Source organism: Mesoplodon bidens, assembly GCF_964165515.1.
Source record: "Mesoplodon bidens genome assembly, chromosome: 8".
Lineage (NCBI taxonomy): Eukaryota > Metazoa > Chordata > Mammalia > Artiodactyla > Ziphiidae > Mesoplodon > Mesoplodon bidens.
In genome coordinates this window covers 99,967,525-99,985,627 of record NC_138165.1, presented here as the reverse complement: position 1 = coordinate 99,985,627, position 18,103 = coordinate 99,967,525, and the positions used below count along the sequence as shown (strand labels likewise).

Below are 18,103 nucleotides of genomic sequence, written 5' to 3'. Positions count from 1 at the left end.
CAGAAAATTTGTTTTCCCTTTATAGTGACATCCTTCTCCCACCCCAATACCTGGCAATAACTGATCTCTTCTGTCACTATAGTTTTGTTTCCTCAAGGATGTCCTATAAGTGGAATCATACAGTTTGTAGCCTTTGAGACTAACTTCTTTCATTCACATAATTATTTTGCAATTGAGCCAATCTGTTGTATATATCAATAGTTTGTTCCTTGTTATTGCTGAGTGATATTCTGATATATAAATGTATCAGTTTGCTTATCCATTTACCTGTTTACTTGTTGCAAGACATTTGGGTTGTATACAGTTTCTTCTGGTTATGAATAGAGTTACTATGAACACTTGTGTACAGCTTTTTGTGTGAATATAAGTTTTCATTTCTCTAGGATAAATTCCTAGGAGTGGGATTGCTGGGTCACGTGTAAGTGTATGTTTTACTTCATAACATACTGCCAAACTGTTTTCTGGTAGGGCTGTACCATTTTGCATTCCCACCAGCAATGTATGAGAGTTCTAGTTGCTCAGAATCTTCACTTGGTATTGTCAGTATATTTTATTTTAGCCATTCTAATGGGTGTGTGTAGTGGTGTCTCATCACGGTTTTAATTTGCATTTCCTTAATGGCTGATGTTGGTGAACATATTTTCAGGTGTAGAATTGTCTGTTCGAGTCTTTTTTTTTTTTTTTTTTCTTTTTGCGGTATGCGGGCCTCTCACTCTTGTGGCCTCTCCCGTTGCGGAGCACAGGCTCCGGATGCGCAGGCCCAGCGGCCATGGCTCACGGGCCCAGCCGCTCCGCGGCATATGGGATCCTCCCAGACCGGGGCACGAACCCGTATCCCCTGCATCGGCAGGCGGACTCTCAACCACTGCGCCACCAGGGAGGCCCTGTTCGAGTCTTTTGCCCATTTTAAAATTCTGTTGTTTGCTTTCTTTACTGAGTTGTGAGAGTTTTTTTGTTGTTTGTTTGTTTGTTTTTATTCTGGGTACAAGTCATTTAATATTTTCTCCCAGTCTGTAGTTTGTCTTTTTATTGTTTTAACAGTACCTGCAGAACAAAAGCTTTTAATTTTGATGGAGCCCAGTTTATCATTTTTTTCTTTTATAGTTCATGCTTTGTGGGTGTTAGGTTGGAAATTGCTTAAATCTCAGATGACATTGTATCTTTCTTATATTTCATTCTGCTATACACTTTTTCTTTGAATTATTACAGTGCTTTGGAAATGAAATGATATATCTAGAAACTTTTCTCCTAAAGTAAAGTTTAATGTTGAATGTTAATGGATGGCTTAAAAATATCAGGACTCAGAACCACATCAGTATGATTATTATTATAACTATATAAAAACATATTCATATTGAGGAAATTCTGCAAAGGGAAGGAACAGAAATGGCTAATGTGGTTCTTTTAAGTCAGTGGTTTCCTAATCCTGGCTATTGTATCAGAATAATTGGGGTAGCTTTAAAAAGAAAAATACCCAGATTCTCTTTCTTTTGATCAGTTTTTTTTTAGATCAGTAAATTGGTGGGCCCCCCAATTTTTTTTTTAATAGACTTTATTTTTAGAGCAGTTTTTGATTCACAGCAAAATTGAGCAGAAGGTACAGCGATTTCCTGTATGCCCCCTGACACATGTACAGCCTCCCCTACTATAAGCATCCCATACCAGAGTGGCGCATTTGTTAAAATAATGAACCTACACTGACATATCATTATCACCCAAAGTCCACAGTTTACATTAGAGGGTCATTCTTGGTGGTGTTTATTCTATGCATTTTGACAAATGTGTAATGAAATACCATTATAGTACCACACAGAATATTTTCACTGCCGTAAAAATCTGTGCTCTGCCTGTTCATTTATTTATTTATTTATTTATTTATTTTGTGGTACGCGGGCCTCTCACTGTTGTGGCCTCTCCCATTGTGGAGCACAGGCTCAGCGGCCATGGCTCACGGGCCCAGCTGCTCCGCGGCATGTGGGATCTTCCCGGACCGGGGCACGAACCCGTGTCCCCTGCATCGGCAGGCGGACTCTCAACCACTGCACCACCAGGGAGCCCTCTGCCTGTTCATTTCTGTTCCACCCTAATCCCTAGCAACCACTGATCTTTTTTAGTTTCTTTAGTTTTTCCTTTTCAGGAATGTCATGGTTGGAATCATATGGTACGCAGCCTTTTCAGATTGTCTGCTTTCACTTTGTAATATGTACTTAAGGTTCCTGTGTGTCTTTTCATGGCTTGATATCTTATTTCTTTCTAGTGCTGAATGATACTCCATTGTCTGGATGTACCACAGTTTATTTGTTCACCTACTAAAGGACATCTTGGTTGCTTCTAAGTTTTGGCAGTTATGAATAAAGCTGCTGTAAACATCAGTGTGGGGGTTTTATGTGGACATAAATTGTCAACTCCTTTGGTATTTATTCCAGGGAGCATAATTTTCTGTATCATATAGTAAGAGTATGTCTGGTTTTGTAAGAAGCTGCCAAACTCTCTTCCAAAATGACTTAGCATTTTGCATTCCTACCAACAGTGGCTGAGGGTGCCTCTTGCTCTGCATCCTCACCAGATTTGGTGATGTCCTTGTTTTGGGTTTTGGCCATTCTAATAGATGTGTCGTGGTATCCCATTGTTATTTTAATCTGCAGTTCCTTACCGGTCAGATGTTGGACATCTTTTTATATGCTTATTTGCCATCTGGATATCTTTTTGGTGAGGTGTCCAGGTCTTCTGCCAGTTTTTAAAAATTGGGTTGTTTGTTTTCTTATGGTCGAGTTTTATCAATTCTTTGTGTATTTTGGATAACAGTCCTTTTTCAGATTTGTGTGTCTTTTGTAAATATTTTCTCCCATTCTGTGTCTTATCTTCTTATTCTCTTGATTGAAATCTATTAGTCTCCATGGGATTCTATTTATTTACCAAGTTTGTGATCTACTGTTTTAAATTACCGTGTCTTGCTTTATCCTTTGCAAGGCTAGATGTCTTGCATAGCCATCAGTTTTCAGCTACTCGTTTATCCTCTTTGTCACAGCTGGTCCATCCTGCTCTCAACTTCCATGGTTCTTCCTCGTTTCACTCTTCAAATTCCAGCTCTTCATCTGGATAATCTTCATGTAGATTTTCTAAAGTAATGATGCTGGTCGTACTTGATCTGCAGGTCCCTTTGGTTCTGGTACCACCTCTCATCAGGGTTGCCTTTGCTGGTGCAAAGATTAATCATGTTACAACACACAGTTCCCACTTCCTATTTCAAGTTTTCTGTATTTTTATGTTAATAATTTGTAAAATAAAGGTTAAATCTTTTTTTCACTTTATGTGTATTTTGCTTTATATGTGAACTTAATCTTCTTTTGAAAAGCCTGTTTTGATCTTCATAAAGATTGAATTTTCACCTCATTCCTACCATTTTGTTGTATATGTTTGAACAAATATGCATTCACTTTTCATGTATCAGCGTATGAAGATATTTTTCTGGGGCAGTTTTAGAGGAACAGTTTTTTGCTCATAAAGTGATCTGAATAATTAAGAGATGATTGCAGCAAGTGTGCCTAAGGGTATTTATCTTTCATCTTTTAGTCCTGTCCGTGTGTGTAATCTTTCAAAAATAAATATAGCAAAATTAACAGTTTATAGCGGCTTATTTTCTGCTAAGTAAAATTCACTGTTACTGATTTGTCAGCATAATTTTTTGAAGTATAATGCAAATAAAGCAATTTTATCATTTATGACATGTGCTAGTTGATCGCATTTTAATTTTGTTGAAAGGCAGGTATCCTATACTTGTTGCTCTGTTGTAGTGTATAAATCATTGATTTTAGAAAATATGCCTTATTTTATAACTTTTAAAATTTAATTGGTAAATTTTTCATTTATCCAACAAATATACCAAGCATATTCTTGCATTCCAAAATCAGGGTGACTTTAATACAGTTAACATATAACTTGATTTTATAACAAAGGGGGTATATAGGAGTTCACTTAAGTCCTTACAAATAATTAATTCCTAGATATGGCGTTTGGAATATATAATTTAATTTTTGTTATGTGGTACAGTTTCTCTAGTATTGTCATGATTTTGATTTAATTCCTACTCAAAGTTGATTGGTTCAGTGAAAGAATATGAAGGTTGAAGAATTTTGTAAGTAGGTACATTTTCAACTTGCTGTGTTTTTGTTTTTGTTTTTAGTGTTAGCTACCTTGGGAACTTGCATATGATGAGTGGTAGACTTAATGAGTTGAAATAATTGGTATATTACCACTTGGCATGAAAGTGTTTGTTTAACACAGTGCTGTCAACTAACTGACATGGGTGTTTATCACTTTTGATGTAGTCAGCATATTTATGGAGTAACCTCTGGGTGATATATTTGAAGTCAAGGAGCTGAGTCTGTGAACAAAAGATTATATAATAAAATTCTAAATTATGTGGTATAGGCTAGTGGTTTTCATACTGTATGCTTAGTAGAATAGATTTATTGTCCCATCACTAAAATCTCTCACTGACTTCTTTTCCTCTATAAATAAGAAAATACATAGTTTTCTCAACTTCAACTTACTCTCCCAAGTGTTGAGAGTAATGTGTTACGTGTATTTTTTTTTTAATCTTTGGCACTTCGAACCACTTTATTCTAGTTCTAATACACAGTGACATTTTATTTACATGTATTTATAATTTGGGTTTACAGGTGTCTATATATCTCAACACACATGTTAAATAATTTGTTTCTCAGAGAACACCATGACTTCAGATTCTCCCCAACCTGGAAAAGTTGAACCACTACTGCAGATTATCTATAGTAAAGAATGTTTAGAGATAGAAGATGTCTCTTTAAGCCGGAGTTATTGAGAGTTGAGCTAGACCATGGAGGATTGGTTGGATTTGAATAACTGCATAGGTTGGCAGTATAGTCCCAAAGTGTTGTAGGAACTTAGAGGACAAACACACTACTTTTTCATGACAAAGCTAGAACCAGAGTCTAGATTCTATTTCCTAGTCAAATAATCTTTCAGTTGGACTGATAACATAGCAGGAAAAAGTAGTGGTCAGTAACCTCATATTGGAGAAGGTGTCAATATGCTTGTGGACTGTGAAATTCCTGAGTTCTTATCAGGATTGCATTAGGAAGGCATTTCAGACTGAAAGGAACTTTATGTGCAAAGGCAGATATCCTGAAAGAGCTTACCTTGTTGGAGGTGGATCACGGTATTGGAGGGTGGGGATGAAATAAAGGGTCTTTTATATGCCAGGCACTGTTCTAGATGTGGAAGGTACACATGGAAAAGACAGACTCCCTGCTACTGTGGAGCTTACATTTTAGTAGGAGAAATCATAAACATAAATATGTAATATACTAGTAATTAGTGATGAGTACTTGAGGAAAAATAAAGTGTAGGGTAAAGGAATAGAGATAGACGTTATTGAAATAGGGTGTCAGGGAAGACCTTTTTGTGGAGGTGAAACTTGAGCAGAAGGCGCAGGGAGTGAGGTATGTGAACCAGCGCAGAGGAGAGGGCAGAGCACATTTGCTGTATGCAGCTCCATGGTAGCTGGAGTGCATTAAGTTAATAGTTTATGCTCACTGAGTGTTAGTACTGAGTGCCAGACCCTGTTCTACCTGTATTACTAGTGGTAATTCAATCCTTAAAACAATCCTATAAAATGGACACTATTTCACATTTGAGGAAACTGAAGCACAGAGATTAAATACTTTACCCAAGGTTGCACAGCTAGTCGGCGAGCTGGGATTCAAGCCCAGGTAGTTTGACTCCAAAATTAGTGTTTTCGACCATTCTTCAAAGATGGGGGAGGGGAAGTGTAGTAGGAAATTTAATTGGAGCAATAGCCTGGGGCCAGTTCTGTGGGGCCTTTGTGGTTCCTTTACAAAGTATTTAGGATTTTATGCTGACGGTGAGGTTAAGTCATTGGCGGGTTGAGAAATGCCCAAGAGGTTGCTTTATGATTCTGCAGGTCAAGAGATGGGTCTGGACTATACAAAACACATTTGTTAGTTATCTGTATATAGGTTGTATTATAGCTTAAAGTATTTCTACTGGTCTATAACATGTTTCTTTGATCTAAAATCGAAGATTCCACTTCATTATTTTGTTGAACAGATATGTGCATGTATATACGTATGAGTGCGCGCGTGCTTGTGTAGAAACAAACTAATGAAATTTTCTGTTAATAGGTGCGAGAAGATGTACTAAATTCATTGAATAACAACTTTCTTCAAACGCTAAATCAAGCTTGGAACGATCATCAGACAGCTATGGTGATGATTAGAGACATACTAATGTATATGGTAAGTAGAGCTTTGTTTTTCCTTTAAGTTAAGCATTTCAAAACACAGTGTCTTTTTCTGTCACATTTATTTGGATAGTACAACTCAGTGTGGAAAGCTTTTTTTCTTTTCTTTTTTTTTTAATACTATTTCCTTCATAAGGGCCAACCTTAGCTTATATGAGTAAAATCTTAGTTGCTCCTGTACTTAATGATTAGAATGGAAAACTGAAAGGGAAAGATTTAATATTTTTCTAAATATCTAGCACTTTTGCTTCAATATGTGAAATACTGAAAAGGCCATTTCTTCTTGATTAAGGGTGATTGAGTGACAGCATGAGAGATGAAAGCTGAATATTCATTCCCCTGCAAGTTTTTAAACCCTAATGTCCTTATATCTTCAGTTACAGGGGATGTCATATTAATACAAATATATTTGTAATAGCTGCCATCTATCACTCCTAATAATAAATCTCTCCCAATCTTACAAGGACTGTAAGTCCTTGCAGTATATATATAAATTCTTCAGATATGTATTGCCTTTTTCACCTAGTATTACTGTTTTTTAATCATTCAAGAAAAATATCTTGTTCATCAAAACAATTTGGAAAACATGGACCTGAGGTAGGCTGTTTAATAGCTTTCAAGGAGATTAAACTCTCAGGTTTTTTTTAACTTTAGTATGATTATTAAGATTCATCAAGCTTAATTATTGTGTCTGCGAAATCATCAAGCCCAATAACTTGTTACTTCATTGTTTATGTTTGAGAATTGGACATAATGATTTTCTTCTAAGATTTTACTCTCTGCTTTTCGAATTTTTATTTTCGGTTTCTTTAGTTTTGATTATTAGTTGTAATGGTGAGAGCGTGTCCTGGTTTCTTTTACTTGGTAGAATAAAGCAGTGTTTGGAAAGAATTTCCAATGAGAGCAAACAGCTGTAAAGTTTTTTGTTCTGCTGAGTGAATTCAATCAGACCTATTACCCCAGGTTTTATAGGGCTTAGTGGCAAGAGGGTCAAGGAGAAGCTACTTCATTTCTCAGGGTTTTGATGAAACGTTTAACAAATTATTTAGCCTTTCTGAGCTTCATTTTCCTCTTCAGGATATAGATTCATTTTATGTTGACATTTTGAGGTAAATGTGATAGCATGTGAAAACATATAATGTCTGGGATGTAAATGTGAAATAAGTTAACTTACTGCTGTCCTCTTTTAAGTTTTGGATTTGGCGAGTCTTTAAATTCCAACACAAACCCTGAGATAGAAAATTACTTGAGATTTCATGGTCCATCACTTTATTGATAAAAGGAGTATTTTAAAATTATTTATATACTTTTTATACCATGCTGTTTTTAAAATTTCTGTTTTATTTCAGCACACACACGTACCACTTTTTTTGTTGGCTTGGGGGGCAAATGAAATCTCAGACCTTGAATCCTGGCTGTTACGTGACCATAGTCAAGGAACTAATTATCATTCCTCAGCTTCCTCATTTATAAAATGAAAATAATATTGTGCTGATTGGGTAGAGTAGCCATGAGGCTTAAAGGAGCCGCTCCTTTCATATGAAGCACCTATATGGCCTGGACTATAGTAATGTGCTCAGTAAAAATTAACTAGTATTAATATTTCCCATGATCTTTTCATCAAACCCAGCTGGTAGTACCACAACCCTAGATAAACCCAGCAACTTGCCTTTCCTGGGCTTCTGCTGGTAGAAACCCCACTTGGGAAACCTCACACAGGGTAGCTCAGTACCACTATTTGTCCATTTTCGCAAACCTCTAGTCAGCCCTCCACACTGCTCAGTAGTCTCATTCTTTCTCTATTCAGCTCATTCCACCACTTTGAAAGAGTTATTTCTCTTCAAACCTCCAGCTATCCTGCTGGTCCCCTTACTCTTACAGTCTTGCCTTCTGCCTCTCAGAGAGAAGGAGAAAGCATCACGTGGAAGCTGGGTTCATCTCTTGCCTCTGAATCTACAGGTTTCCCTATATTTTCTCCCCTTTTGTTTTTCTCTTTTTCCCTCCCATTTTAATGGAGGGCAGTGTTTCCTCACCTATCAAATGCCATTTCTTCACCTGTGCTAAGAATCTCATTTCTTTCTGCTTTGTCAAAAAACAGAATTATTTTCAGGTTCTGCCTTTTTACTGGTCTTACTCATCAGCATTAGACACATTCAGGTCACTGGCATCCTCAGAATAAAATCCTACTACATTTTCGGTTGGACCCCTGCACTGCTTCCCAGGGTCTCTCATTGCCATGCACAGCTAAATGTCTCATAGGAAATGTTGACACTTGCTATCTCTTTTTTCTCATCTTTTATTCATCTTGAATATGTTTTAGTCACGCTTCTATCTCAACTCTTCTATTCATTCCTGCTCTTACTAGGATCACCGAGTCTACGCATCTCTGAAAGCAAAGCTCACTGCTAATCCTCATGCTCCTTGACTTTTCCAGCAGCATTGGCACAGTTGACTACCTTTTCGTCTTCTAACACGTTGGGTTCTTAATTTCTGTGACCAAACACTCCCTTGGTATGCCTCCTGCATTTCTGTTTCTTCTCAGTCACTCTTCCTTCTCCTCTGCCCTTTAAAAGAGAGGCATTCTTGGGGCTTAGTCCTAGGCTTCCTTCTCCTGGTACCTGTTATTTGCTTACCTTAGCTCTCTGTTGTGCCTCTGTGGAGGTGATTCCCACATTATGTCTCCAGCCTCATTTTCTGAGCTTCAGACTCGTAAATTCATTTATCCAGTTGGTGGCTCCCTTCATTGTCTGAGAGGTACTTCAAACTTGGCATTTCCAAATGAGCTCATAATCGGTGTCATTCCATCTGATCATGACAGAAACCTGGGAATTATTCTTGTCAGTTTCTCCTCCCTCTCTCCCTACATCATGTATTTCTAGAACCTGACATTTCTCTGTTTTCATATCTACTACCTCAGACCAAAGCACCTTCATTTCTTAGTAACTAGTCATATAACCTTCACTGTGCTCCCCTCTATCCTCTTTTTTATATTGCTCTAGAATTATTACTTTAAAGCACATGATTCTGTTACTGCCCTGCTGAAGTCCTTCTCTCTCATCTCGGAATTTTCACACGTCTTCTGTCTGGATATGTTTCCAGAATGTTTCCTCCCTTTATGTGATTTTTTTTCCTACTTATCCTTTAAGTCTTAGCTTAGATTTCTGGTAAGCTTTCCCTGACTCATGCTGTGTACTGCACACTGGCACCAGCTGCTCTCACTGTACTCGGTACTACTCCTTTTGTAGCATTTATCATTATTAACAACTGTTTAGTGCCTCGTTTCCTCACTAGACTGAACTTTATTGGGGCGGGGATGTCTGTGTCACCACTGTGTCTCCAACACCTAGCACAACTCCCTGCACAAACAAGGCACTCACATACATCTTTGAATTAATATACACATTCTTTTTTAATATATCATGCTTTTTTCAAAATGCTTATTAAAATATGCAGTTATAGATTCAGAAAGAAATTTAAATGTTGATAAGGTATCTTCATGTTCTATAAGGTAGACTTCTTTCATCCTTCATTCTCTTTATTTTTCCTTTTTATGTGTAGTATTCTGGGCTTAGTTAAATAAGTGCTTTTAAAAATTAAGGTAAAATTTATATACATTGAAATGTGCAAAACTGAAGTATATAAAGTTATTTTTGACACATGTGTGCTCCTTTGTAACCAGTACTTCAGTCAAGATAAATAAATGCTTTTAATTTTCCAAAGATCAAAAAAAATTTTTCTGTTGACATCTGCATTATTTTCTGTGAAGATTTTTACCATCAATTCAGACTTATCAGATCACTTTACCTGCTAGATAAGACATGCACCTGAGGTGTGCAGGTTTCTAGACAGATTTCTCTTTCCTATGAATTCTGACTCTAACTGTTGGAATTTTAGATCTCAGGCTCAGAGGGAGGAGAGAAGATGCTACACTGTCTTCCCACCTCCCTCCTACTCAGCTAGTTGACTTTTTCTCTAACAAGGAGGCGTCTGTATCTAAAATGCCCTGCGTGAGCCTCAGTGTATATAGATAGCATGGGACACACTGACTCTTGAAAGTGGAAATGGAATCAATCACAGGTTACGTGGAGGCAGCCATTGGTCACAATTTGTCCCCACTCACTTTGTTGTTGGCAGGTTCAGCATTCCAGAAAGAAAAGTGTACATGTCTCTAGATGGAACATGTGATCTATACCCCTTTCTGACATTTGAGACTTGCATTATGTATTTTGCCCCTGAAGGTGCTGGAGTTTGTAATCTCTGCTTTGTTTGTTTCTTATTTTTAATTCATTCTTTTCTTTAAGAAAAGTTAACATGTTAAACTTTTAAGATTGGTTTGAGCCTACTTAGTATAAGTTTCCTTTTCAATTTTTTTTTTTTTTTAAGAAGATGTTGGGGGTAGGAGTTTATTAATTAATTAATTAATTAATTATTTTTGCTGTATTGGGTCTTCGTTTCTGTGCGAGGGCTTTCTCTAGTTGTGGCAAGCGGGGGCCACTCTTCATCGCGGTGCGCAGGCCCCTCACTATCGCGGCCTCTCTTGTTGCGGAGCACAGGCTCCAGACGTGCAGGCTCAGTAGCTGTGGCCCACGGGCCCAGCCGCTCCACGGCATGTGGGATCCTCCCAGACCAGGGCTCGAACCCGTGTCCCCTGCATTAGCAGGCAGACTCTCAACCACTGTGCCACCAGGGAAGCCCTCCTTTTCAATTTTTTAATTGTTTAAAAGATTAATGATTGGGGAAAGATCTGATTATTTTATGGAGAAAATGTGTTATAGGTTATATAATAGCTTTAATTATCAGAATAATCCACAGGTATATTAATATTCAGTTCATTTCCCTCCCCCCCTTAAACTATAAAATGAATACAGTATCAAGGGCTAGTTAAATTTATGGATGGTATTCTGTAGGTTACTTTTGAGCAATTAGAATTAATGTCAAAAGATACAGGAAAGCATTTCCTATTGTGATATGTAGGCTAATAGAAGGTTAATAGAGGAATTTTCTGCATAAAACTGGTTATTTTCAAAGATATTTTCATGTTTTTACTTGAATTTATCTATATTCCCAGTCATTTTCACAAATAACAAAGATATAGTACGATTGCAGGTTATCCTTAAAGACTAGAGGCTATAAATTCAAAGTCCTGGGGTGGAGAGTTGACCCAGGAAAGGAGGGTCACCTCTTCTTTGAGCTCTATGGGAAGTCATCAAGGATGGTGGGTGAAGAGGTGAAGTGGGATGTAGCAGCAACTTTGTGATGAGGAAAGAAGCTGAGGAACTCTTCTGATGCTCTTGGTCTCCTTAATAAAGTAGAAGGTGGGACCATCAGTTATGGGTGACAGAAGCATGTCAGGTGTTGAGGAGTGTGGTAGACTGAGTAATGGGCCCCCAGATATGCCCATGACTAACCTCTGGAACCTAGGGATTGTTACCTTATATGGCAAAAGGAACTTTGCAGATGTGATTAGGTTGAGGATCATGAGATGATGTTTTCCTAGGTTATCCTGGTGGGCCCAGTAGAAGTGCAGGGTCTTTATAAGAGGGTTGCAGGAGGGTCAGAGTAAGAGAAGTCAGTATGATGACAGAGGCAGAGATTGGAGTGATAACGCTTTGAAGATGGAAAAGGGGCTATAGCCAGGGAATACAGGTGGTTACTGGAAGCTGAAAAAGACAAGGAAGTGGATTCCCCCCTCAGAGCCTCCAGAAGGAACCAGCCCTGTCGACATCTTGATTTATCCTAGTGAAACTGTTTTCAGTCTTCTCAACTGTAGAACTGTTAGAGAATAAGTAAGGTACTAAAGTTGCGGTAATTTCTTCAGCAATGATAGGAAACTAACACATGGGGGAAGTTTGGAATATCCCCTGTGCTGGGGTCAACTATCTATAAATAAATAAGTGGATCATCTGTAATTGTGAGGGGATAATTTAGGGTAAGTTGGCACAAATTTTGTATAGCGGAGGCAGTCAGCAGCATTTGTACTTTTTTCGGAGGTACTTAAGCAGTCTCAGAGAAGAATATTCAAAAACTAAGGAAAACCTACTGATATAATTTGGCTTATTCGGTATGGGGAAGAATTCTAAGATAGTAGCATTGTTAAAATTGTTGATCGTGGATCTGTGCTGTTTAATAAGCAGGCAAGTGAATCGCAAGGTCCCAGGAAACAGAAGTATTAGGTGTCAGGTATCAGTAGACCTGGAGGTCCAGTTAGAATGCGGAGCAGTTGAAGGGTAACCGAGGAGAGGCAGGAGGAAAGAGGGTCTGTAATACCAGGGACACTTGATGTCTTCTATGATGAGTCTCAAGGTTTGTCCATATCAATATGTGGGTAAAGGGAATCGTGATAAGATGGGAGATGAAAATTTAGGCGTCTGTAAGGAGTGTGTCAGATTGGTCATTATTATGAAAGTTGCAGTTACCAAAGGTAATAGATGTCAAGGAGTAGAGTTGAGAGAAATAATGTAAGCTGTTTGCTGAAGCTACCAAGGATTTGTATGTCCTTGGAGATCAGAAGACAGGATGCGAACGTGGAGATGACAGAATTTGTGAGTCTGTTTTTTCTCTCGTAGATGTTGATACTTTTAGTTCCAAAAAATACTTCTTTACTGTATTCTAGATTGCACGTTGAGAAAAGTTTGAAAATAGCTGTATTCTGGAAGAACATAGGTAGGTTGCTTAAGAGTCTTCTTGGTACCTTCTCTGTTTTCAAAATAACATCTTAAAAGAAAATAGGATCCAGTGGCTTTGGGACTGTTAAGCTTCACACTTGTTCAATATATTTACTTACTGCTTTTGCAAGAAAGGTCTGTGCAAGACAGGTTCCCCATATGTGCTCTAGTGTTTGCATTTGTGACTGACAGTATAATACCTTGGCATCTTTTTATGGTTAGGTCAAAAGCCAGGTACTAGCCCTTTATGTAAAAATAAAACTAGGGCAACATCATAAATACTGTAAAGGTTAAGAGTATTGTGCTTGATAATTAGGATTTCTTCCTTGCCATCCATTTTAGCTCCTCTTTCAAACAAATTAATAGAGCCATAAACACCTTGATTACTATGCCCTATGAACTGTTTCTGTGTACTGATTATGTAGCAGTCTATGACTGAGTTTAGGGAGGCAAGTATTAATTCAGCCAGAGGTAGGCCCTGTGGTGGTGCAGTCATATCTTGCTGTAGGAAAGGAAATGAAACTTTTGTCCGTAAAGGGGACTGGTCCCCATATATATACGTGTGTGTGTGTGTGTGTGTATGATAATTTTGTGTAATATCATATATATATATATATGCTAATTTATTTACACAGAGTTGAGCCAACGTTCATTCACCTTTGTGCTTATGTGGATAAATTCATTCATTCAGCAGGTACACAGTGACTGTGTATTATGTATCAGACACTATATTCTAAACAACTGTGTTCATTTTTCCAGTTTCTTCTATCACTGGGCAGTTTTATGATGTGGACATCCCATTTGGGCAGATAATCCTGGTTTCCCAAGCCTAATTTAAGAACAGTGATTTTATCAATGATCCAGATGTAAGCTATCAAGGCATATTAGAACTCTTTAGTATTGTTTCTTTTCTCATTTTCTATTTTGAATTTGATAATAAAATTCTCATTGAAGAAGTGACTTTCTAAGGCTTTAGATACCTAATTGTCATCAGAAGTTATTTAAAACCATCATTATTAGAACACTTAGAAACTCAGCAAAAATATTAGATACTGTAGCAATTATTCTAACCACTTGATAGTATATTAGCCTTAAACTAATTTGAAAGTCCTCTTCAATTTTTTTAGAAACACTTTTGTTGATATATAACATAAGTTAAACTACACAAATTTTTTTTGCCCATTTTTTTTTAAATGTGGGTTTTCTGGGGTTTGTTTTTTTTAGTAATTTGTGAGAGTTCTTTACATGTTCTGGACAAATGTTCTTTGTCAAATAATACATGTATTGTGAGGTAGTGTCTTCCATTTTGGGCTTGCCTTTTCTCTTAGTGGTGTCTTTGAAGAGAAGTTTTTAATTTCAGTTAATTTCAGTTTTTCAATCTGCAGTTGTTGGATAAAGTGTTGTAAACATACCAGTTAGTCAGATTTACTAATCAAGTTCAGATCTTCCATGTCTTTACTAAACTTTTTGTCTGCTTGTTCTATCAACTACCAAGAAATATTAAAATCTTCAGATTTGATTTGTTTGTTTATTGTTTTAGTTTATATATTTTGAGGTTTTGTTACAAAGTGAATATCAGTTTAGGGTTTTATCTTACTATTGAATTGACTTTTTTATTTTTCTGAAATATCCTTCTTTATCACTAGTAATACTTCTTGCTTAAAGACTACTTTGTCTAGTGTTACTATATGAGCTTTCTTACAATTAATGTTTGCATGGCAAACTTCATCTCATCCTTTTCTTTCCACCTTTTTGTGTCCTTATATTTAAGGTGTGTCACTTGTAAGTACCATGTAATAACATGCTTTGTAACCTATCTGATAATCTTTGTTTTTAAATTGAAGCATATAATTCATTTACATTTAATGTGATTACTGATGTATTTGGGTTTATATTTCCCATCCTACTGTTTTGTTTTTTTCCTGTTTGTCTTATCTGTTCTTTTGATTTTTTTCAGCTTTCTTTCCTCCTTTTAGGTGAATCAAGTATGCTTTATTATCCTATCCCCTTCCCCCACTACCTGTTATTTATATATACTTTTATTATTATTATTTTAAGGATTACCTTAGAGATTACAACATAGATCCTTGACTTATAGTTTACCTTATATTAGTTTTTTTTTTTTTAAACCACTTTTGGATAGTATCAGAGTCTTAGAATACTTTGACTTCCTGGGGCTTTTCCCCCTTAGTTTTTAGACATTTGATCCTGGGGTGCTTGTTTTGTTTTGATACGGGGACAGGCCTGGTAATTTTTCCAACATTGTGTATGAAAAATTGTGGAGGCCCTGGATGATGATGTTTTCCTTCATAGGATCAAAGATCACCGTGATCTAGTTGAAGCTGGCTTTTAGGCTTTGTTAAGGTTGATCTATTTTAGTTTGCCTTTTTTTCCAGGGCATGTTTTTACACACAAGAAATAACCCCTTCTGGGGTCTCAGTTAAAAGCCTGAGTTGTTTACTGGTTCACTCTACACAGTTACTGTCCCTTGAGATACCAGCTTTTGTCTCTCTCTACTGCAAGTCTGCCAGCAGTCTCTGTTCAGCTCTTTAGTCTCCCAGTGCTGCTTTCTATTTGGTATTCTGGTGTCTCATCCACGCTTAGGTGATGTGTCAGTAAACATCTCAGTGAAAATTGCTTGCAGAATTTCTGGCTCTTCTTTACATTTCTCTCTTCTTCAGACTTTTGCCTCGTAAGTCTTAGCTGCTTGATAGCCAGCCCACCTGTGACTTTCTGCTTGGCCTCTTTCCAGTCCTCCAAATACAGCAAATGACCCAAGGGAATGAGTGAAGGTGAACATAGGGCTCCTCTCAGTATACTTGTCTTTTCTCCAGAATCCGGGCCCCGCAAGTCCAGGTTGCTTTTGGTGCTCTTTGATGCTTTTAAACAGTATTTGTTCGTTTGTTTTAATTGTTGTAAAATGCACATAACATAAAATTTATTATCTTAATCATTTTAAAGTGTACAGTTAGTTCAGTGGTGTTAAGTACATTTATACTGTTGCACAGCCATCACCTCCATTCATTTCCAGAATTTTCATCTTGCAAAACTAAAACTTGATACCCTCTAAATGATAACTCCCCATTCCTCACTCCCTGGTCACCACCATTGTACTTTCTGTATGAATTAAACCACTCTAGCTACCTCATATAAGTGGAATCATAGAGTATCTGTCCTTTTGCAACTCAAGTTTCATCCATGTTGTAGCCTGAGTCTGAATTCCCTTCCTTAACAGATTCGTGGTTACCAGAGGGAAAAGGAGATGGGGGCAGGGCAAGGTGGGTAAAAGGGGGGGTTGGCTGTATGATGACAGAAACTAAACATTTGGTGGTGAGCACGTTGTAGTGTATACAGAAGTCATAATATAATGTTGTACACATGAAATGTATGTAATGTTATAAACCAATGTTGCATCAATTTTTAAAATTGCCCTTCTTTTTCAGGCTGAATAATATTCAGTTGTATGGCTATACCACATTTGCTTATCCATTCATCTGTCAGTGGTCACTTGGCTTGTTTCCATCCTTTGGCTATTTTGAATAATGCTGCTATGAACATGGGTGTATGAATATTTCTTTAAGACCCTTCTTTTGACTCTTTTGAGTATAAACCTAGATGGTAGAATTGGTAGATCATATGGTAATTCTGTTTTTATTTATATTTATTTATTTACCCTTTTTATTTAAATTTTTTTTTAATTTTTAAAAAATTTATTTAATTATTTTATTTATTTGGTTGTGCCGGGTCTTAGTTGCAGCATGCGGGCTCCTGCCGCTTTTCTATTCTCTTTTTTTTAAAAAAAGATAAACGAAAACAGTTATAGATCTTCTTGCCTTGAGGACAAGAAAGTGAAAGAAGAATTATTTAAGTTTAATTAAGCTCCTTGACAGTGTGCTTCATAAACCAACTTTCAGAGCTATTCACTTCAATTTAAAAAGTGGTCTTTGCCTAAATAAATAGCTACCATTGGTCATAAGTGGGATCAAGGAGGGAAGTGTAGATAAAGGAGTACTAATCCATAACTGCCCTTAGTTCATTAGTGGTGTTATTAAAAGTACTGAACTGCTGGTATTTGAAGCAAAAATTTTATAACAAACTCCCTCAAAAAATAATTGAGACAAAGGACTATTGTATTTATATTTGTAGTACTGAGTGTTCAGAGTTGAATGTAACCCAAAGGTTAGTTTTAGAATTTGCTTCCCAAATACCTATTTAATCTTACAAGAAAACATTGTTCAAATGAGACACTAGATATGAGTGATATTGATGAAAGAGCTTATAATTTGTCCTTTCCTTGGGTGCATCATTGATTCCTATGCCCAGTACACATTTATCCTAGTTTGCTTTTTCGTGATACAGTGACTGTTGGTTAAAAATATTTCCCGAACCATTTCTTGTGGATAAAGTAGTAAGAGTTATTTTTTGAGGTTCATTATCAAATTTTTGTTGTGTTATTTTTATTTAAATACCACTCCCTGAGTCATGAAGCTTTTTAGCCCACTTACACAGTCATTCCTTGACTTTGTACAGGTTTAGCTTTCATAAAATCTATATTTTCTCATAGTGTGTCTTGACACACCTAAGAATACTTTTGCATGCTGAGTTTGATCTCTCATATATTAGTTAAATATTTATGTATCTTGGTGGATTAGGTGTCTTGGTGAAGCCATCAGTTAAGGGGAAAAGGTTTGCTTTGCCTAGGAATAGCATCTCCCAAGAGGGAACCATAAACAGAGATTTTTTTTTTTTTTTTTTTTTTCCATTTTTTTTTAAGTTTATTTATTCATTTTTTTAATTAGTTTCTGCTTTATAACAAAGTGAATCAGTCATACATATACATCTGTTCCCACATCCCTTCCCTCATGCATCTCCCTCCCTCCCACCCTCCCCATCCCACCCCTCCAGGCGGTCACAAAGCACCGAGCTGATCTCCCTGTGCTCTGCGGCTGCTTCCCACTATCTATCTACCTGACGTTTGGTAGTGTATACACGTCCATGCCTCTCTTTCGCCTTGTCACAGCCCACCCTTCCCCCTCCCCATATCCTCAAGTCCATTCTCAAGTAGGTCTGCGTCTTCATTCCCGTTTTGCCCCTAGGTTCTTCATGACATTTTTTTTTTAAATTCCGTATATAT

At 37.0% G+C, this 18,103-nt stretch overlaps 1 protein-coding gene across 2 annotated transcripts in view; it reads left to right on the top strand.

Moving 5' to 3' along the window:
• CUL3 (cullin 3) overlaps window positions 1-18,103 on the top strand; it is a 99,473-nt gene that overhangs the window by 37,671 nt on the left and 43,699 nt on the right. For both annotated transcript variants that reach the window (XM_081242232.1, XM_081242231.1), the window contains one exon: window positions 6,186-6,299. In XM_081242232.1, the coding sequence (XP_081098358.1) occupies window positions 6,186-6,299 (114 nt within the window). The remainder of the gene's footprint in view (window positions 1-6,185; window positions 6,300-18,103) is intronic.